The sequence below is a fragment of the Vanessa atalanta genome, chromosome 21, assembly GCF_905147765.1.
Source record: "Vanessa atalanta chromosome 21, ilVanAtal1.2, whole genome shotgun sequence".
Lineage (NCBI taxonomy): Eukaryota > Metazoa > Arthropoda > Insecta > Lepidoptera > Nymphalidae > Vanessa > Vanessa atalanta.
In genome coordinates this window covers 1,088,676-1,111,708 of record NC_061891.1, presented here as the reverse complement: position 1 = coordinate 1,111,708, position 23,033 = coordinate 1,088,676, and the positions used below count along the sequence as shown (strand labels likewise).

Sequence of the window (23,033 nt, the reverse complement as noted above, 5' to 3'; positions counted from 1 at the left end):
GCATAATTCTTGGACGTAATTATATAAATAAACTAGTTGAACCTGCGGCATTACACGCGCGAAATTTAAAAACGCAAACTTTCAACCGTTTTACACAAACTTTTACCCTTAGGGGTGGAGTCTCGTAAAATTCGTTCTTAGGGGATGTCTACATCCTATAAGGAACCTACCTGCTGAATTTAAATTTTGTAGGTGTTATAGTTTCTCAGATTTCGTGATTAATCAGTGAGTAGTATTTCGCTTGTATATGTCTGTATATGTAGAATTACTTATATGATGTGCAATAAATAAAGAGCCGAGATGGCCCAGTGGTTAGAACGCGTGCATCTTAGCCGATGATTTCGCGTTCAAAACCAGGCAGGCACCACTGAAATTTCATGTGCTTAATTTGTGTTTATAATTCATCTCGTGCTCGGCGGTGAAGGAAAACATCGTGAGGAAACCTGCATGTGTCTAATTTCAACGAAATTCAGCCACATGTGTATTCCGCCAACCCGCATTGGAGCAGCGTGGTGGATTATGCTCCAAACCTTCTCCTCAAAGGGAGAGGAGGCCTTTATCCCAGCAGTGGGACATTTACGGGCTGCTAATGTAATAATGCTAATGTGCAATAAAGCATTTAAATAACATCTTGATAAAGATAGACTTGTTTTTTTTCATTCCTTATGTAATGACAAAGTCCTAGAAGTTATTTTAAATGAGCCATTCCGAATGCACTCTTTAATGGCAGCTCCCTATCTCGCGTCTGAAGTTTTTTAACGTCCGCCGTTATTTGGCAGGCGTTCATTATTTAAATGAACCGTTAAACCAAAGATACGTCGTTTCGATAAATTAAAATGTCAATTAGAACCGCAGTATTACGTTAAAACTGTTCATTTTCATTAAATACTGAGTGCGAAATAGGATTTTTTTTATTCGTGTGTACATTCGCATGTTAATACTTTATGTCGACTGTTTGTCAACGCCCTAAAAATATGGTATTCTCGCTTCTTTTAACGTCACTTTCTATGGAAACCACGAACTATCCACGTGACCCAAATTTTAATATGTTTTTCTACTAAACATACGAAGATTTTTTGGGAAAACTTAGCAATACTGTTTAAGTAAAGTAACAGTAAATATCCCTCTACTTGGCTAAGGCCTCCTCTCCCTTTTGGGGAGAACATTTTGGCGCTCATTCCACTACGCTGCTCCAATTCGGGTCGGTGAATAAACATGTGGGACAATTTCATTGAATTTACTCATATGCAGATTTCTCTATAATGTTTGCACCACCAAGCTCGAGGTGAATTACAAACACAAATTAAGCAAACCAAGATTCAGTATAACTGGCCTGGGTTTGATCCCGGTATCATCGGTTAAGATGCACACATTCTTACCACTGGGCCATAAGGGGTTTGGGCCCATTGGCATTAAAAATACTGTTGTATATCTAATGTTAAAATGTTTAATAATATTATAAACGCGAAAGTAACTCTGTTGTCTGTCTGTTGCCTGTCTCTCTGTAGCTCTTTCCCGGCTTAATACTGAACCGAATTTGATGTATTTTTTATGAAGCTAGCTAACTCCAAAGAAGGACATAGGTTACTTTTTTATGCCTAACACTTGACGACGAACACATAAAAGCAAGCAAAGCCGCGGGCGTCAGAAACTTAACTTAAAGAATAATAAATGTTCGAAAAACAAAAATTTTGACTCACATTTCTAAAGACAGTTGCATTTATCATAAAGTAATCTTAGTAATTTCGTGAAAATGGCCCAAATTAAATCGCTTTCGACCCCTTGTTGCCGTTACAAACCTAAAATAAAAGGGAAACCGTTTGAACAAACTAGGTCCATAAATCGACCTTTAACGATGATTCAGAAATTAAATCGAGGTTATTTCCGTGAATCCAAATCGCGTGATGATAACATTTTAAGGATTTCAATCAATTCACTGTTAAAAATTCCCTTCACGAATCTTCTAAAATGTTAACTGCAATATTGGGACTTGGCCGTTTAATGTACCAATATAATTTAAAGGACACGTTAAAAAAGAAACAAGGTTTATTAATATACGAGATCATTTAGACTATAAATAAGAGCTTGAGGTTGGTTGGTAATTTAATTTTAGATTTTTTTTTCTTTTATGACATCGGTAGGCGGACGTGCAAAGGGGTGGTAAGTGGTCAACACCATAGGCAATAATGTTGTCTTAGATTTTCGCGATTATTACACATTGAAATAAAACTAGTTTTTAACGGATTTAATCGCGTATATTAATTATTTTAACATCCCGACGTTTCGAGCACTTTGCAGTGTTCGTGACCACGTGACCACGTTTTATTAGTAGTTTTATTTCAACCATAGAAAATGGCGTTGTAAGAAATATTAACCATTCCTTACATCACCAATGCGCCACCAACTTTGGGAACTAAGATGTTACGTCGCTTATGCCTATAGTTACAATGGCTCACTCACCCTTCAAACCGGAACACAGCAATACTGAGTACCTACTGCTATTTGGCGGTAGAATATATGATGATTGGGTGGTACCTACCCAGACGGGCATGCACGAAGCCCTATCTCAAAATAAATGATTATTAAATGTGTATATATCATTTTATGTTTGGAGCTCGAAACTCTTTTCGGGATGTTTTAATGAAGTTTTACTTACGGTTGCTTCACAATATGTTTACAACAATATTATGCGTCTATACACTATGATAAATATTTTTGAAAGATAAGTTTACGATCATTGTGTAGACACGAGGAGGAAAGACAAACTAATATACCTAGTTTCCGACGTCGCAGTTAATACATCCTTTTTGGGACTCGTTATTCGGTTTTATAATAAGATTCCATAGTCATTTTTAACTTTGCCTATTAAAAATTTAAAACTCATGTCAAAATAAACATTCTTCAATAAGGCATATTACAAAATTATTTTAATGACAAAGAAGCGTGGACTTAGTATCTGTTGATTTCTAGGCAGGATATATAAACTTGATTGAGATACTCTATAATTAAAATGGCGGAAAAGAAGAACTGCTGAGTTTCTTGATGGTTTTTCTCAGTAAAATGACAAACATGACGCTTCAAAGGCACTTTTAGCATTGAATAAAGAATATTTTAATTATGATTGCCGTTTAGATAAGAAATTTTGAAGTCTTATGTTACGAGACTAGCCCTAGCCTCCAATACGGTGCTACGTCATAGGATATCATAATTAATAATATCATTAATAACGTCACATTATTATTATTATTACATATTATTACAATTATTATTGTAATTAATTGATCAATAATTTGTACAACTTTAGTTGGTATTATTTTATAACATTTAATACTGGCATGTAACATTATTTCTTATTTAAAAAGTGATTGAGCTGTCATAAGGAAAACAATTGGATGATTGGGGCATTGTAAAAATATAGAGAGAGATTGAAACATCATGGTACGACATAATTTTATTTTGCCATACCGAACTACTGAAATTACACTTATTAAGTTATTTTGCAATAGAATCCACATTCCGAAATACTGACAGCTCTTTTTAATTTGATCATTTGAATTAAATTTATCCTCGCACGATTTTTTATGTAACACAAGAAGATAACTTTTATCTGACTTTTAACTTTAGATCTTAGATATCCAATGACTATTTCCGAACGGTGAAATGGTGGTATAATAACGCCGGGTGGAGGCAGAATTTCATTTTTCCTAATGAATAATATCTGGAAACGCCACCGTATATCTTAGAATTTCTAAAATAACGTCTCCTTTGTGCTTTGTTTGAGTTAGGTATATTTACTAACTTGAAGACTAGCAAAATTAAATTAGAATTATTTAGATACAAATATATAATTAATTATTATATCTTTATGTTTTATTGTTTAAAAAAAATATGGTAACTTCTTGACTTTTAAAATGACTTCTTGATTAAAAAATTTATTTTTTTTATTTCTTTAGTAGTAAGTAAGTAAACGTTTTTACTGTAATGCCTAAATTTAAAAAAAGAAGGTACAGTGCGTCTCAAAGAAGATTTTAGTCTATAATATTATTATTTAAGTATTCAATATCCGTATTTTTACCCTTAGATATGGTATTTTTTCTTCAAATTTAAATGGGGCCAATTAGAATTATACCACACAAAAAGTCCAAATCGAACCATAAATAAAATAACTTTGAGATAACATACTCTAAAAAAAATAAAGCCTCTATTAAGTTGAGCACCTCCTTCTTTTTTGATGTCGGTTAATAATAGGTTACTCGCATCTAACTATCGCATCTACTAACATCCAGGCACTGGAACGATCTAAACGAGGCCCAAGTGAGACTAATGTCCTTTATCTTAATAGGAATCTCGGCTTCATAATGTCCAACTCATCAACGTTTTCGAAAACCCCCTCCTTAAGACACCCCATTTTGCTGATAGTGTCCCTTTTTTTAATAACCACACTCCGTTAAATCTGAATGGAGTTTGTAATTACTCGAGAGCTTAGTTTTTTTTCCATTAAGAACTGAGTCGCGGGCAAATTGTTGGATTAAATTGAATTTTATTTATTATCACATTTATTGGGCGAATGTTGACTAGTTTTAGTTTGTTTATTTATAATTTGATAGATGTCAAACACAATAAAATAATCTAATCTCTAGAACGGATGATGGAACGGACCGATTTTAATGGAACTTTCAATGACAGATATCATATTATGTAATAAACACCTTATTAACTAGCCTAACTTAGGCTACTTTTATTATAGAATTTTTTATAAAATAATAGTAACGGCACGCTGCAATGTCCAAATACTGTCCAGTACGGGTTTCTCCCACCAACGACTTAATATCACAATTTCATTTTTATTTTATATTAATTCAAAGCGGGCACAGATAGTACATCCTATAATCTATCAAAATTTGTCTATATATCTACATATTTCTAAGAACCATCATTTATGAGCTATCACCACTTGAAACGTCTAAAATGATAATATTATGCACGCCTTCGTCCGATGATGTATATCATCCGTATTACGTATATACACATACATAGATTGTCCGGTACATAATAAGAAACCTAACACTCACTTTAAAGGAAGACTCATCAGAAAAAAAAATTACTAACTAGTCTAAGTAAAAAAAAAATAGGTACTTTTAAAAAAAAAATTTCAAAAAGTACATTTTTTTCTGGACCGATATGTTTACAATATTGGGCACTGCTACCATAGACAGCCAAAAAGTTCTTATCTATATACATATAATAATTTTAAATATTTTCGATGGAAAGTAAAAAATAAACAAAGCAGACCTAAAAATTAGACCTTAACGGACCTAACGATTAAGGTTATTATTATTTCACAATTCTTAGATGAGGAGCACAAGTATAGTACGTACCTACTTATATTACGCTGCCTCCCTTTTCGGTTATACTTATTCCTAAGTTGTAGTAGTTATTGTTGTTGTTCCTAAGTTATACTTATTATTCTAAGGACTTTCATATAATATACATTAGGTACATCTAAACGTAAATGATTGTAATATTGTATGTAATACATATATCTACTCAGGCAAAATTATACTCTATACTTATATATCCTTAGATAAATATTTACTTCTATATCAACTCTCATATATACATATTCAAAGTCAATTGATAAACTATTTAATTGAGTCGCCCATTTAGGTACTATGAATACTAGTAATTTATTTGAGAATAAAAAAATGCGCTTAAACGAAATATCGTATTTAAAAAGATTTCAATTCAATATATTGATATTAAAAAATAACATAAAAATCGGTAAAACAGTCAGACAACACATGACACATAAACTTAAAGTGCCATCTATTTAAACGTCTTTGAACTAAAAGGTTTGCTCAAACCGTATCCTTTGACATATTTAGCACAATTTTAAGCTTATATTGAAAAAAAGCAATTATTCTTAGAAACATGACCAAATTATCATGAAATTATGCGTAATTTTTTTAAAAACTGAAACATAATAACAATGGTTACCTCTCTAAGCATATTATATAAGATTATTGCTATGAATTAAAATAATGTAGTGACATCTATCGTAATAAATGAAATTTTTTAATGACATCTAGCGGTGGTACTTGTAAAATAATGCAAAGTTCGTATTCTCTCCGTAGCGCTCAGAACCCAAACAATAAATTCCAACATGGTGGCAATGTGGTACACAGTTTGAAAATGCAGGCCGTGTCATGCTTTGAAAAAAATCATTTTATACTTGAATTTGGTGGAAAATGTCGGACCCTAAACGTGCTACTCTTATAACAGTGGGTGCTCCAAAAAGTGCAAAGAATAATGTGAACAAATCAATGAGATTATTTATAAATTTAGACGAAAGCAACGAAAGTAAATATCCAGAGCTGAATTACAAGGAGCTACTCTTAGCAGCAGTGGTAAGTTATAACAGAAAATCATAGTAATTTACGCAACCATACTGGTTTTTCAGCTCTTTGTGTCGTAGGGAATCATGTGAAAAAATCTAGCACTAATATCATATTCCATTTGGCGGCTAGAGACAGTTGTAAACGAGCCCTGATGAAATCGTTTAGGATATTTTTTGCTTACGTTACACAGCATTTGCATTAGGTTTGTTACATGATTTTGCGTCCACGGACTGTGCGAGAAGCCCAGATATCGGTCGCCATGTTTGCAACAATCTAAGAAGAACGTTGTCAACCTAGGACATCTTTTAACGTAGGCAATGTTTTGATTCGTGACACTAGTGACTATCTCATTTTTATGCGAAAACGAATAACTTATTAAAATGAATGCCCTAAAAATATTATGCAGATTAATTGCTGACGACACCGGTAGATTATTATGATAGCTAGCCAAGCGAAAGTAGAAGACTTGGATGACCTAGGTTAACCCGCCTCTAACATTGTTGCTTCCGGCTAAGAGCCTATTTTTAGGTTACATTCTAATTATGATTAAGTTTATATTATTTATGCGGATTTTATGAAACATATGTAAGCACTTTTTTTATATACCTACGTAAATGGAATTCATTAAAAGAGATAGCGTGCGGATGTGTGCGTAAATATATTTATTTACGTGTGGCAGAACTGGCGCTACTCTGATGTAGGAATAGGGGATTATTTTTGCAATAATTCGAGGCTTGATTTATGGTAATTGTATTAGCACTTTGTAGGTACTAGGTATTATGATTGTGCATTTGTTGGAAACTTGATTTGCAATGTTGCCAAATGCTGTCATAGCGAATACATGCTATTTCGCTCAGGCAGAATGTTTAGCGATCTTTGTGTGTAGATGAAGCTTTTTGTGAGCCATTTAACTTCAATCGATAGATCTTTTAGGTAAATAACCGTATAGGTTATGATATATTATATTACGTGTGCAATGTGTGTATGTGTGTGTGGTTTTATATATTCTATATATTTGTGTGTTTGATAAATGATTGTTCTAGTCTACATTAGTGTGCGTTTTACTGCATTAAATAAAGTTTAGGTTGTTTTTTTTTACTTTTGCGTTAGAGTTATTTATAGTTAAATAGTGTCGCGCGCTTCGTAAGAACTTTTGCATTTTATAAGGAGTGTTTCTTTTCATTGTTTTTTTGCTGATAAAGAATTCTAATTAGCATTTTTGTTGTAATTACGTTTAATTTGTTTGAAAAATGAGTTATTATGCAACAAAAAATTGCTTTGTGATATTTTTTTCGTTTGCACTGTATATAAACTAATGTTATATAATATTTCAATGTTATTTTTCATTGGACGACTTTTACGATTATCGATTGCAATTTCATATTTTATTATTTTTGTTTAGTTTTAATATATCAACGAATAGAAGTGTTTTGGTATCTATAAAGATAAGAATTTTATCTTATATATATATATATATATATATATCTATTTAAATAACAGTTCTTGCTTTTTCAAGTTAATTGATTAGTTTGATATATATTATTTATGTAAATTACATTAGAGATGTGCATTTTATTCTTAATTTTGTTTAATATTTTTAAATGTATGAATTATTATAATAAATTAAATATGTGTATTTTATATTTATAGATTAATGAGTTTCTTTTATTTTTTCTTTTGTCAGAGTTGTTTCTATTTATATTTTTATGTTAATCAGATGTATTTTGTCTCAATAAAAGAAATTATTTTATTTGGTTTTTACATTTTAAATATATATATTCTTCAATAAATAAGTAATTAATAAATAAATAATAAATAAGATAATTGTTTATACTTTCGTTAAAATAATTAAATAATTTTATTTATTTAAAGTTAAAAATTAATTTAAAACAAAAAACATGAATACCATGTACCATATTTTAAATACATGAATTATGTATTATATCTGAAAACCTAAAGATGGCTTTTGACTATAGAATATATAATGCACAGAATGTAACTGTAAAGGTTTAAAAGTATTTTTTTAGCACATATATACATTAGCAGCCTGTAAATTTTCCCACTGCTGGGCTAAAGGCCTCCTCTCCCTTTGAGGAGAAGGTTGGGCTAAAGGTTTAAAAGTATAGTAAAGTTATATTCATTTGATAGTCTAAAATTGACAGAGGTATTCTTTAACTTTATTAAGATTTTAACAACACATACAGAGTCAAATTGTGTTAATTTTTATTAAAACATTTATAAATACTTGTTTTGTTAATGTTCCCTTTTAACATTAGTTAACAATAATTTCTCGGGAGTATTTTTTTTTCTATTTGCTAATACTTTTTATCAGATGTAAGTCCATCCTCTGACCGTCTTAAAAGTAAACTTTATGTACACTATATCCGTTAATAATCTTTTCCAACTACATACATAGTTATGGCAAATAAAAAACTTTGAATTGACACAATAACTGCAATCAAAATCTTGAACGATCCTTATATATGGTATTCATTAAGCATTTACAAAACTAAATTGCATTTTGAACTGTGAAGTTATTATCAGATCTTTGAAAGTAAAATGAAAGTGTATAAGTGGTCAATTTTTAATAGTGTTGTATTATAAATAAAGATGTATTAATCAAGAACTGTAAGTAGCATATAATATAGAAGAGCTATTACTAAACCATGTATAATGTGTATATCTAATATTTGTATATTTATATACTATAAACTGATAATATAGTATGAGAATTTATATTAAGAATTTTACAATTTATAGCATTCATCTTCTATCTCATACTGACATGTTAATAATTATTATTGTATAGTAATAAAATTGTTTTTTTTTTTACAGAATAGAGAGAGACAACTAGATAATCGTCTTTCTTTATTCAGTAACTTGCCACTTAGCAAGACAACAGGGCTGGACCCGCATTCGGATAATGATGATGATGTCGAGAGAGTTGCAAGGAAATTTGAACAGAAATATGTAAGTGAATTAAATAATAATAATTTATTGGTACAATATGCAAATTATACTGTACATTCTTATAATATATGTAGTTTTATATAAATATTAAATATATACTTTTGAAATGCATAGGATATTTTTTAATAACATTTAATTATATAATTTATTTATAAACAAGAGTTTATAAATTATTCTGCCTCTTCTCAAGATAAAGGTTTGGAGCTCATATCACCACACTGCTCCTATTTGAATTATTGAATACTTAAAATCTTGTACTAAAATAAATAAAGTTTATACACTACTAACTACTCACTAACTTGCTGAAAGTTTAGTTGGCAGATTTGACTCCTGCATAATAACAAGATATGATAAATGTATTATTATTTAACGTAAAATTTAATTAAAAGTAACATTTACCTTTTTCCAGGGAGGGAAAAGCACTTACGGAAGGAAGGGTCGATCTAAATATGATGAATACGCAGACATCGGTGCTGGCTACGATGAAAATGATTCTTTTATTGATAACACTGATGGTGTAAGTTAAACTGATTCTTTTAATCTTGGATAAAAATATTTTTGTGTTATTGTTACAGATAAACATTATTAGGTTGATTTTCTTTTATATTTCTTATGGTATTTACTTTAACTGCCATTTTTTTTTTTAATTTCAAAAATAAAATCAAAAGGAACTAGTAAATTTTGGAGAGTGTTGCAAAATTATATTAAATGATATGTTAAAAAAATAATAATAATACAACTCAAACCTATTACTAGTTAAAAAACAACAATAACTGTTCTATCTATTTAAATTTCCAACTCAACCAGAACTATGTTCGCATGTAAAATAATAATAGAATATTCATTAGCTATAATTACTAATATTATTTCCACCAGTACGACGAGATGATCCCGCCGGGGAGCGACACCTTGTACGGCGGTTTCTACATCAACTGTGGCTCGCTAGAATTCAAGGCTGTGCCAGAAAACCAATCAGCTGCTACGGAAAGAGATTCCAACAGACGAAATAAGGTTATTATACAAAAAATTTAAAAATTACATTTATAAAAACGAATTTTGTTCTCGAGTTATATCTCAATATATCACAAAATGTAGCTATGTTAACGTTATGTAGAATTATAGATTATTTTAATAATGGACCAATACACTATGTAGTCAATGATTTATTACATCCATATCAGTCTGTTTTTATAACAATGAATCCATATTTATAATATTAAAGAATTGCAGGTAGGTCATTGTAATATATTTTATATTAATATATTTACACATTATTGTCTGTTTATTAAATAAACATAGATATAAAAATATACTTATTAAAATAAATGAGAAGAGTTCCAAGAGTTTGCCACTGAGTATGTCTCATTGACTATTTGGGCATGACATGTATATAGAAGAAAATAATATCAATTATGTAACAACATTTTTGATAATGAGGCGTTGACTCCTGGCAAATGAAAAACGAAATTATATAAGTTCCATAGGCACTTGGGCATATAAAACTTACCTTCAAATTTGTTCCAAATTAGAGATTAAATGTTTTATATGCTATATAAGTATAAAATAAATTTTATATTAGGAAACTTACTAATGCCATGTAATTCTTCAACAGAGAGCACATATATCCTCGAGCAGTAGTGAAGCGGATTCAGAGAGTTTATCAGATTCAGACAGTCAGGAACCAAAGGATCCGAAGGCCATCGCCAATGGAGCTGTAGACTCACATGAGACTGAACATCGGAAGAAGGTATATTATATTATATTATAATAATAATAAGTGGTATATATAATGAAGGAAATTTTCATCAAACAAAATAAACTTTATTCAAGGCTTTATACAATTATAAATGTATTGTTATATATCCTGCCTAGAAGTCAACAAGCATTAACTGCACGCTTTTTTATCATCTATACAATCTTGTATCTAATAATATGCCTTCTTTACCAATGTATTTTTACAAATGATTTGAATTTATGAAATGGTAATGTTATAAATGACATTAAAATAATATTGCATATATAATATAATAAAAAGAGTATTGTACTTAATTGTCTTTATCTTTATTAGAAAAACAAAAAAATTGATAAGAAGAAAGCCAAAAAGAAACGCAGAACTGATTCTTCAGCAGCTACTTCCTGTAAACATACTTCAGATGGTAATTTCCAAGTTTTCTTTTATTTTATTTTATTTCGTTTCCACCCATAGGTGATTTGGGACAGGTGCTAGATACACCCTTTTTGTTCCTTGGCTCCCTTTTTGTTTAGTTCAATTGGATTGAATGGCATATTCAATCCAATTGAACTACATCTTTTTTCCTATATGTATATATAATGTTTTATAATGATTTATAAAATTATCTTTATGCTACAGATAATGCTCAAGGTGATGCAGAGAGTGCTGACTCGCGGACCTCCCAGTCAGACTCCTTGACTTCCAAGCCAGCGCCGAGCTCTGAGAATGCCATCACATCCGACAGTTCAAGGTCATTGGATATTTAATTATTCGAGAATCGGACTCAGGCTTTTCTTTAATAAGCGTGTGATGTTTATTTCAATGTGTATTAGCAAAGAAATTCTGAATAGTAATTATCCTATTCTGCCAAGCCCAGAAGCATGGAAATGTTCAACTAAATTAATTTTCGTTATTGCTTATCACAAAATTATTCAATTTCTAATCACAAAAATATTTTTATAATCATAAATCTCTATAATAATACGGTAACATATCACGGGTTAAAATCCATACTAAGGAACAAGTAACAAAACGTCGTACCGGGAGCATCTACGCGAGTTTGCCGACGCCAGCGCTAGCAGCGGACCGCGCCTGCCTCAGTTCCAAATGGTCGCATAATGTAGTGATCGCGTGCGGATTAAATTCTTTATGGCCTGTAAAAATCAGCATCTTGACTATTGGCAAACTTGTTTAAAAAATTACTTAGATAGTTAAGTGGAATAGTGTTCTTGTCATATAATAAAGATATATTAATCAAGAAGTCCCATGCAGTATGTAAATCAAAGGTTTTTTAACATACCTTTTGCTGTTGGAACATAGTATAGGCACAACTTAATAATCATATGTCTGCCTTATCTTAGTATGATGTGTTTCTGGTTTGTAGGGGTGAACTAGCCATTGTAATTGCAGGAACAGGGAATATAACTTCTTAAATCTTAAAGTGCATTGACACTTGAATGTGTACGGTATAATTTATATGAGTAACATATGTCTTTTTTTGCAAACAGAGACGCAGAAGCAAATTTGAAACTGCCAGAAGCTGTGACTAAGCTCCTAGAAGAGTTGGAAGCATTTAGTCAGCAATCAAGAGACAAACCCAAGGACGACAACAAGACTGATCAGTTTATTAATATGTGAGTCAAAATATATTAGGCTACCACAGAATGAATACATTTTAGACGCTGAATTCATTAATATATTTATAATATATAAGTAACACAATTTTCATTTTTAAATTCTCATTCAATGTACACAACTTAAATTTATTAATAAAAAAACCTTGAAGGTACAGACCATTGGGTATTTTTTATTACTCATTACTCGTTGCTAATTGCTTAGTCAATGAATATTTTAGTATTTAAATCCAAATGGTAGCCGGTCGATGTATGTGTGATCGTGTAATGACTCGCTGCCGGCAGGCTGGAGCGCGCGCTGCGGGCGAGCGGCGCGTCGGGCGGCGCGGCGGCGCACGCGCGGGCCCGCGCCGCGCGCGCCCTGCGCCTGCCCCGCGCCGCGCTGCAGCCCGCGGGTGAGCTCACTGGCCGGGCCGAGAGCCGACATATTTCTATTTTTGCTTTTTGACTACCCAGTTGCCCAAAAGGAGTACTGTACTGTGGGCTATTCGTGTATATAATTTTTATATTGTAAATTTATTTTTTTCCTTTAATGGAGGTTGACATTTGTTTTTGAATTTCACGTCAGAGCCCTTCAGAGCTAGCTGGCTTAGGAAGCGGCTGATATAATCTTCGGAACTTCTGATGCTATTTTCGAATTCGAAATAGTGAAGTACACACTTAACCATTTTGAATTCTAAAATAAAATAATAATATCTATGCAATTTTGTTTATTTATTTCATAATACATTACATAAATTGTATACAACTACTTTTATGTCTATACCCCATGGGTTACAGATATAAATGTAGTTGTACATTATACAAAGTTAAATTTTTAAGTGGAGAAAGTGAAGTAAAATTATTATTAAATTTTAAAATCAACTTATATAATATACTATAACACATACATTTATCTTTTTGCAGCCGTACCAACAACAACTACCTCCGAAATTGCTCAATCCAATACTGCCAATACGACCACTACTATCACCACTACCACTACAACCACAAGTTCTACAACTAATAATACAACTACAACAACGACTACTAATGTTACTACTACAACTAGTATAACGAACAATAAACGGAAAGCAGAAGAATTGTTGGATAACATAGATATAAATAAATTAACACCAGAAGAGAGAGAAGCAAAGATTGTGGAGACTTTACAAAGGTATGATTAATTTATATAATATTATTTTTGTATCTTTATTGTGACATAAAGTTATATATCTATATTTGTTGGAAGACTTTGCTGAAGTTCATTAAATGAATGTCAGCAAACACTGGTTTTGTTTGTGCCTTTCCTATCACTTGCTCAGACATGAGGAAAAGTAAAAGGGTAAAATTTGAACAAAAGTTATTAATATGTAATAGGAAACTGATAAATTGGTTTGTTCAACATGTAACTTATCTAGTGCAACAATATAGATCAGCAGTAGTGGGATATGTATACATTTCATTGGACTTTATTGAAATAAACTCTTCTATAAGAGTAACTACCGAGTTTCTCGCTGGTTTTTCTCTGTAGAATCTACTTTTCGAACTGCACGTTTACATTAACACGATCAAAAAGTGCCTCTACGAGTCGGCTCGAATAGAGAATACTTCGATTCCGTCACCGTAAGAATAATTTCGTCCCGTTTCAGACTAAAGGTGCTGATAGAGGAGCGCAAGCCGGGCATGATGGCGTCGTACAACGCGGAGTGCACGCGCGTGCAGGAGGAGAAGAAGAAGCAGGCGGCGCCCAGCGCGGACCGGCGGCTGCCCAAGCGGCGCTTCCCGTGGTGCGCGCGCGCGCGGGCGCTGCTGGCGCGCGCCGCCGCGCTGGCGGGCGCGCCCGACGCCGGCGCCGCGCTGCTGTGCGCGCGCGCGCTGCCGCTCTTCCCCGCCGGCTTCGTGCGCGTGCCCACGCTGCTGCGCCAGGCCAAGTGAGCGCCGCCCCGACTTATTTGGGGCATACGCGTCCCCTCCGTTCTCATCTATATTCGCCATTTTATCGTTCTCATTCTCACTCTCACACGTTCCATTCGTGTCTTAAATGCGTTTTTTTTAATTAGGACAAAGAATTTATTTTGTTTTGTTGTTTGCAGCTTGAGCAAGGATGTGAAGGCGGCGGATCTGAAGCGGCAGAGGGTCGTGCCGCCCGCCCAGTCCGTCATAACGAGCGCTCAGTTCACGGAACCGATTCAGTTTCCGAGCTCCCTGACGGTCACGACGTCGGTGAAATCTTATGAAAAACCTGAGGAGGAGAAGGATTCCAAGTACAAAGTGAACCCTGCGGCCGTCTTCGGATCGATAATGAATTCCTACACGCTCAATAAGGACCTGGTGATAGAAACGCCTGAAGATCGAAAGAAGGAATTGGATAGAAGTAAAGAAGACCCATACATTCCAAATAACATTGGCAGTATAACGATAACTCCAGTTGTGAACAATCAAAAAGACAAAAAAGTCAACAGTACTGTGAATGATAAAGCAAAGGAATCCCTCATACGAGTTAAGTCACCGGCAGCTCTCAATGAAATGATACATAAAAAAGATAAGGAGAAACATAAAAAGCCAGAGAAACCAGCTCCACCTGCCCGTGAGAAGAGTGTTCAATCTCCTCTCCACATAGATACAAACTATCAAACCAAAAAGAGTTCACCCAGTCCAAAAACTAAAGATGAAATAACTCAGAAGCAAATTGAAAGTATGAGGATAGCAGAAAATAATATACCGAGACCTGGGTTAGTTTCAGTCAACCATTCACCGACATTCGCTAAGCCAGACAAGAGGCCACCTGAAGTAAAAAAGAAGAAGGACATTGTAATTATTTCCGATATGGATCCTTTAGCCGATGTCCCCCAAGAGCCGCTGGCTGTCGATGACAGTAGCAGTGATGTTGAAGTGGTTGAGGATAAATCGGACAAGATTGAACTAAAAGCTAGTGAGAATAAGAGTGTTACAGTGCCTTTGAAGGACAAAGTGAGTGAAAATCATCGGAAAGTGAATAGTTTGAAACAGAAAAGTGAAAAAAGTGTTAATTCTTTTAGGGAGTGTAGGAAGGAGCAATTAGATGAAGCGACTAAGGAAGATTTTGATGCAGTTATGAGGAATCTCAGAGAGATGGAGGTATGTATCAATATGTATCTTGTTATTTTTTATCAATATAAGTCAGGTTTTATGTAGAATTAGTTCGTAAAAGTATGTATAACACATAAATCAAAATACAGAACTTATCGTAAGTAAACACATTTGTAGAATTATTTGGTCTTATTGCATAATAGTCATTTATGTCAGACAGTATTTATTTCGTTTTTTAAATGTATATAATATTTACTTTGACATTGAACTGATATTGAGTGACATCATTGGTTGAGATTTTAAGTGTATGGAAATAGTTCAGTGAATAGTATTGTTCCGTAAATAATAAATTAATCAAGAACTGTGTGTAGTACATAACATAGCAGAGCTATAAGCAAATCGCATGGAATATGTAAATCTAAGGTTAAAATCTTTACTCCGATGATATGAATAGGCTTTAGGCCAAAAGCTTATTGTAGTTTCATACTCTTGTTGCTACTGAGAATTTCTAAATATAAAACCCAATACCTTTTCATTACTGGGGAGCATAATATTGATCACAGAACCCCATAAAACCACTATAACCCTATTTTTAAGTATAGTTTATTCCTCAAATGGAGCATTATACACAAAAAAAGTTAAGGACACTTTCGTTAGAAATTATTTTCTCTATTAAATAAAGTTGTATTTGCTATGTTTAATAATTTTCGAGCTATGGTCAGCAAAACAATTAAAATTATTGTAAAAAAAAAAAAAAACTTGTAATCAAACTTCTTTACTCTTGATCCCTGAGAATGAAATAATTGTTTCTATATATGTATAATTTAAAATTTAATTCTACCATTTCAGCATTCACAAGAACCAACGAAGTTGAACTGCAATTCATATGGAGGTGTTATAACTAGTGGTGAGTCCAATGTTCTACAAAACTAATACACGTTAAATTGATGATACAATTCAAATCACATTACAAAGCGAAGCGAATAAATCAATTGGAAATACTAGGACATCGTCTTAGATATATGAAATATACATTTACTCAAATATCGAGTGTTTTATAACAGAAAGATAAATTAGTTGTTTCTGTCGAGCAGCTAAGCGCGAGATGTCTTCCAAACAAAAGTTGAGCCGGCCCGCCTTATTCGGCGAAACGCGTAGCGATAGAGACAAGTTGTAAGTCTGGCTGGATTTCTTACCGCCGTCTGTTGAGGTAGAGACATGCACGCGTCTACGCTGCTGAGTTATTTCATTCCAATTATTATACGACCTAAAATTATGTTTTTAATTATAAATAAATAACAATAATAGTTGCTTATATGTTTAATAACCTAATAAGTGTTTGGCGATTAGCGCTATATTTTTTTTTCTAGAATTTGTACGTTATGTAAATAAACATTACATAATGTTTGCTCTAAGTCCATTTAAGTTATATACGTTTATATTTATATAATTATCAATAATCCAGGAGAGAACTAAACCTATTCCTACTAGTTGAAGTGTTAAAACTATTGTCGCCTTTTAGCTCTGCTTGCTTGATGTAATTCTACGTTTATTATAGTAAGTAGTTAGTCGTCTTCCGTACTTATATGATCGGTGCGCTATTAATTTTTACCTAGGTCATTTTATTATAAGAAAAAAATACAGATAATAATTAAAAAAATTTAAATGAAAAATATCGACGCTTATTAATATGTCTCTACCTCAACGTCCAAAGCTTCCCACGCACTGTCCAATCGGCCTTGCATAGCACAGCAAGCTTTATTCCTTCTCGATAAACATCGTCTACTTCATTACTTATGGCTTTTGTAATACCGAACCCCTCTATCATGGCTTTTAAAAACACATCTATATCTATTAAACCTCATAACGTTACTCAAAAATAACGCATTCGTGTAACGATAACTCCAATATCGATTGAGTTTCGTTACGGAGTTTTTTTTTCCAAATTTTATTTATTTAATTGTCATAAAATGTTACATCATTCTGCTTAATTAACATTTGCTTTAAATTCCTTTTTTTATACCCTTCGTATTCTATCGCCTATAATATCTGTCTAATATCTAACATTGATAATAATAATTGTAAAGTTTTTCAAAGAATCAATATACGTAGTTAGTTTTTTCTACGTTATATTATAACGTCATAATTTATATCATTATATATATGCCGGGCATGCGTGTCTATTTAAACTTAAAAACACATAAATATTTACTAGTTATCGCCGGCGGCTTCGCTCGCATCATATAAGTTGATCGTCAGGTTTTGGGCATAGAACGTTACTTATTGATAGTCAGATTAAATACTACCATCGGTTCGAGAAATAAAGTAATATAGTATAATTAAAATTAAAATTTTTTTTTAATATTACAGTTTATTTTTTTTATTACTAATAAACGATACTTTCTGTATCCGGTGATGGGCTTTCATAGTTCAAAAGTATTTCTCAAATGTGCTTTAGTCGCAGTCGATATATCCGAATCAATAAAACGAAAAACATCAAAAATTACATAATCCAAATGATCGAAATTATATCGAAAAAATTATACTTAGAAGAATATTAGTAATGCTTGAATTTTGAACCTATCCAGTCCAGCAGTCTTCCGGTTTAAGTGTTTATTCGTATTTTACTGTGTACAGAAATTAACATCGATATTATCCACACTGAATGACCAATCAAACTATTCGTCCGCTTTACGTTTTCTCAGTGAGCCCGTTAATGTTACAATTACTATGAGTTTTTTATCATTGTGAAGTTATTAGTTCATATTTTTCGTCTCGCTTTCTTGGCCTTCTATGAAATACGTACGTCGTCATAAAAACAATTATATCTTATAAGATACGCAATATTTTCCAGCGTGACGTATTTAATCGATGGCTTTTAAATAATGATACAAACCATTTCGATCACGCTTTTTTATTGTAATTCATTTTTATGTTACGTTCATTTAAATTGTACGTTTAAAATATGGTTTTCTATAGATGGTCAATTGTTTCAGCGCAGAATGAACTTCTTTGAACAAAACGGATGGATGCAGCCAAAGGTTCGTATATTTATACATATTAGTTTAAACATGTGACGATAGATGGCGTTGACAGTATTTTTTTAGTATACCTTTCCTCGGACTTTATTTTTACTAATTTTAAGATATTGAAGATAAACGTCCAATTATAAACGTCAAAAGTCTAATTTGACTTATAATTAGAGACGTCAATACCTCACAATTTACCTCGTTAAGTATATAACAGAATGTTCAATTGCTGATAAAGTTCATAAAGACCACTCTAGAGTGATAACTACACTCTAACTAGTAAGACAAGATTTGGAGCATATTTTGTCCCTACACAATGGAATGGTGTAGATTATAGGTTCTTATTGTTGTGGATTTTCTACATTCCATTCCATTCCATTTACTTTCTAAGATCATATTTTAATAAAGTATATTTTTGTTACAGGCTGATGTTTAAACATAGCTGCGAGGTGAGGAGATCATGAAATGATATAATTGTTAACAATGATAGTATATTTATAAAAGAAATGGCCGCTTATCACTACAAGATCTATAAAGAAAAGAATTATATTAACAAGTGGTTTGCCGAGCTCTTGTTAGCAAAAGTATTATATATTAATAAGAAGATAGAATCACTGATCTGTAATGTCAAGTTAAGAGAATTTGCAGGCCTGGTGCTAATGGGGTCAAAGTACATTTTTGAATACAACTTAAACCACATTTTACCATTTGTACTAAAAACTGCATAACCATAGAATTACTAATATCAATAAAATGACGTCAAAGGGATTTGTTATATCACAGTCCTAATTTTACTTGCTTATTGAATGACAAAAATGTACCACAGGTTCGGATATAAACTCGGAGAACAACTTCTGTATGTTGCTTAAAAAAAGTCTGATTAAAAACTTTGTTACTTTATAAGGGTCAATATCTATAAGACTTATTGATATTGGCCCTTTTAACCACCAGGCCACAGTAATTTACATATTATTTTAATAATCAAGTGTAAAATGTTAGCAAATATAAAAAATAAAGTTTAAAGAATAAAAAAAGTGTAGATTATACTTATATATCAAAAATATTTGCTTTTGGTCTCACACTGGTTTGTGACAACAATATTATCATTTACATATAACAATGTTATTATTTTATTGTTATATTTGTAAGGGATTTTGTCAAAGACTTCAATTTAAAACAACTCACTGCTCTATCGTTTATCGATCACTGATTGGTCCGCTTCTAAAGTAATTTCATGCAATCAACGAAACGACCAATCAAACGCGTCAAAACGATAACATCCTAGTGTTGCTATTAATAAGTAAAAATTACTCTAAGTACCAGTGTTGATGATATCGAAGTTTGTATAGCGTCGTAGTCACTTATAATTTTAAGGAACATATGAATATTAGTTTGATGATCATAATTTTAAGTTTGTATTGAAATTTACCAAAATTTGTTGTAATTATATATCAATAAACATGTACATTTTATAATATATTATTTTCTACGATTTAAGCCTTCATTGTCGTTAAGTGTTCCACGAGAATGTCACCTAGGCATCAAATGACCTTGAAAAAATTGTCACTTACGTGATTCGCGGATAATTTTCGTTCGTAATGTAATTAGTATTTAATAAATAGTGCTTTCGCTACGAGCTCGGCCTATAAGGTAGTATGTAACTATAAATCTTTTAGTTTTAAGGTAATACATGACCTATTTAAAACCGACCGCAACGTGTATACGTGTATGTCCCACTGCGCCATATCCAATTATTCAGAGCTAGTTGTAACACATTTTACGGTGGTTACTGTTCGTAAAGCTATAAGTGCTCTTTCACACAAACAAGCAAAACAATTTAAACTGAAAGTCGTTGCCTTATAAAATATCTTGAAATAGTTTTTCATAATCTTACATACATAAATAATACCTTTCATAGCAGTCGATAATAATAAGTAAATTGGTGTATGTAACATATTTTTGTATTAAAATTGTTATTAACGTTTAAAGAGGAAAGTATAAACTGAACATCGAATTTATTAATATGGCGCAGTGTCTGCGACTGGCAACATTCATCATCCTCTTGTCTCTGACTACAAATTTTTATAGCAATAAACAATGCCTTATTTTCAATATAACCTACACATGGTTAAAACGAATGTGTGCTGCATGTGGTCGGTTTAAAATATGTCGAGGGCAAAAAACAGACGCTTAGAACAAGGAAATACAGTAATAAGAGATTGCACGATATGTTCCTATTGCGTCTTGATAATGTTGGAAATATGATGAATGAATTTTTTGAACCAAATCTCTGTACACAAGCGATTGATTTTATAAAAACTAGGCCTGTATAGACTACTGTATTTTGTATAAAAGGTTAGAATTATATAGTTTTACAAATTTCTTTTGAAACACACTGTATAATAGATGTTCGCTGCTCCACGTTTAAATTCACAAATTTATCTTCATTTTGTTTTTTGTTTATTTTAATTGTTTCCTTAATTTGACATATTTATATATAAATATATATATATATGTATACATTTTTCATTCCATGATATTTTTAGATTCTAAATTGAATCTTAATAGTTTTTGTACGTAGATTGATATGTTTCTCTTGTTCTGTTTTCATTGTGGTGATTCGATTACTTTAGTTTTACATAATCTCCTATGGTTTGGAACGCATAAAGCCTATATAATAACCTAAATGGAAAAGATGATCAGAAAACTGTCGTACATAGAACTGTTGTATATAATCTTGAAAGTTTGTTTTAAATGTTCATTTTTGGCTTTGTATTATTTTATTTTTTTCTTATTAGGTGTGATATAAATATAGTATATATATTAGCGTTTACTTGTTTTAGTGGTATCTGTGCTGCGTTCACGTGTATGTACCATAATGTAGGTGACATTTTGTTTTTTTTTTCTATTTCTTGTCTCTTTCTAATTGACACTGCCAGTATTCTCCCTCGTCCAAAGCAACGTGGAGCAGTTTATTTTAATACATATGCGAGATGTTATAAAGGTTTATTTATGGACGGAATATTTAGGTTCAGTTTGTAATTATGATGTAAAGTTTTTTAACCTGAAATCCCAAATTATGTCCAATGTAATGTAATGATGAATAAATATTTATAATGAATAGTATTACTTTGTTTTGTTTCTTATGTTCACTTGCTAACTTGTTATTTAGACATTGTTAAGCATGTGTATTTACTTTTAAAAGTTGGAAGCGGCTGTTAAGTTACAACTGTTTTGTTTCGACATTTGAAAGGTTCCTTGCTTCCTTCCTTGTGGTTCAAGCTTGCTTCTTACTTAATCGAACTCGGTTGGATGGTTTAGCCGTGACAGACAGCGATCAATAATTATTAGCATTTCCTATCTCGAGCTTTTGTGTTAATCTGTGAAAAAACAAGGAGTATCTTTTTAATATTAGTAAAGATGATTTGAATCAATTTTAAACTCGCAGCACATATGCTATAGTCAATTCCACGATTCGAATTCCTGGGAAATAAATACTTATACCTCTTTGGTCAATGCGATTAACTAAAGAGTACACAATGGCAATATTGTTTGGGAACTCGTTTCGTGGAATGGATTATTATGTTTTAGTGTTGCCTCGTTGAGTTCGTCTAAAGTTAAACTCGACTTCAAGCCAATACAAAGTTGCTAGATTTTTCTATTGACAAATACTCAGTAGCAGTTCGGAGTTTAAAGATGACTGTACCTAAACTCCCTTGCTTTATATAGCACTGATAGGTCTATTTACACATGGAGCAAACTTCAACGTTAAATTATAATTTTTAATTCTAATAAACTCAACAAATAGGTATTATCTAATTTATATCTTTTGTTAACTTTACTCTTAGTCGTCGCACGCACACTAAGACATCTTGTAAGCACGAGCATCGATCACTCATACTAATGCATGGGGAGAACAATTTAACGTGAAGGACGCGTCTTTATAGAGTTAATAGCAAATAAAGCTGTTTGTGCCTCTTCAAATTACGAGAGTGAGGGTATAGTGCAATTGTGTTGCACACTCATATATCAAATTTAATGTAATGTTTCCTGCACAGTTAACTTTCTATTAGGAATATAATACATCATCGGATCTCTTAAATATCTACACAACAATGTATGATGTCTATACAATAACCTTTTTATGTTAATAAAAATGAACGAAAATATATTGTTATTTTAACTGTCTAATAATAAAAAAAAATAACTTGTCGTGATA

At 32.1% G+C, this 23,033-nt stretch overlaps 1 protein-coding gene across 1 annotated transcript; it reads left to right on the top strand.

Annotated features, from left to right (window-relative positions):
• The first annotated feature begins 6,174 nt into the window (after positions 1-6,174).
• Positions 6,175-21,938, top strand: LOC125072185 (ubinuclein-1). Its single transcript, XM_047682711.1, has 16 exons — positions 6,175-6,407; positions 9,234-9,368; positions 9,778-9,885; positions 10,245-10,379; positions 10,981-11,115; positions 11,437-11,524; positions 11,740-11,851; positions 12,609-12,734; positions 13,020-13,129; positions 13,641-13,890; positions 14,366-14,647; positions 14,810-15,833; positions 16,635-16,692; positions 16,880-16,958; positions 18,787-18,826; positions 19,239-21,938. The coding sequence occupies exons 1-16, from the start codon at positions 6,249-6,251 to the stop codon at positions 19,248-19,250; spliced, it is 2,853 nt and encodes a 950-aa protein (XP_047538667.1). The 5' UTR covers positions 6,175-6,248; the 3' UTR covers positions 19,251-21,938.
• Positions 21,939-23,033: the final 1,095 nt, after the last annotated feature.

Excerpts from the sequence above, each read along its gene's own strand:
- LOC125072185 (XM_047682711.1), top strand. The coding sequence starts at position 6,249 with ATGTCGGACCCTAAACGTGCTACTCTTATAACAGTGGGTGCTCCAAAA. Across the intron at positions 11,116-11,436 it reads AGACTGAACATCGGAAGAAG|AAAAACAAAAAAATTGATAA; the intron begins GTATATTATATT and ends TATCTTTATTAG. Across the intron at positions 14,648-14,809 it reads ACGCTGCTGCGCCAGGCCAA|CTTGAGCAAGGATGTGAAGG; the intron begins GTGAGCGCCGCC and ends TGTTGTTTGCAG.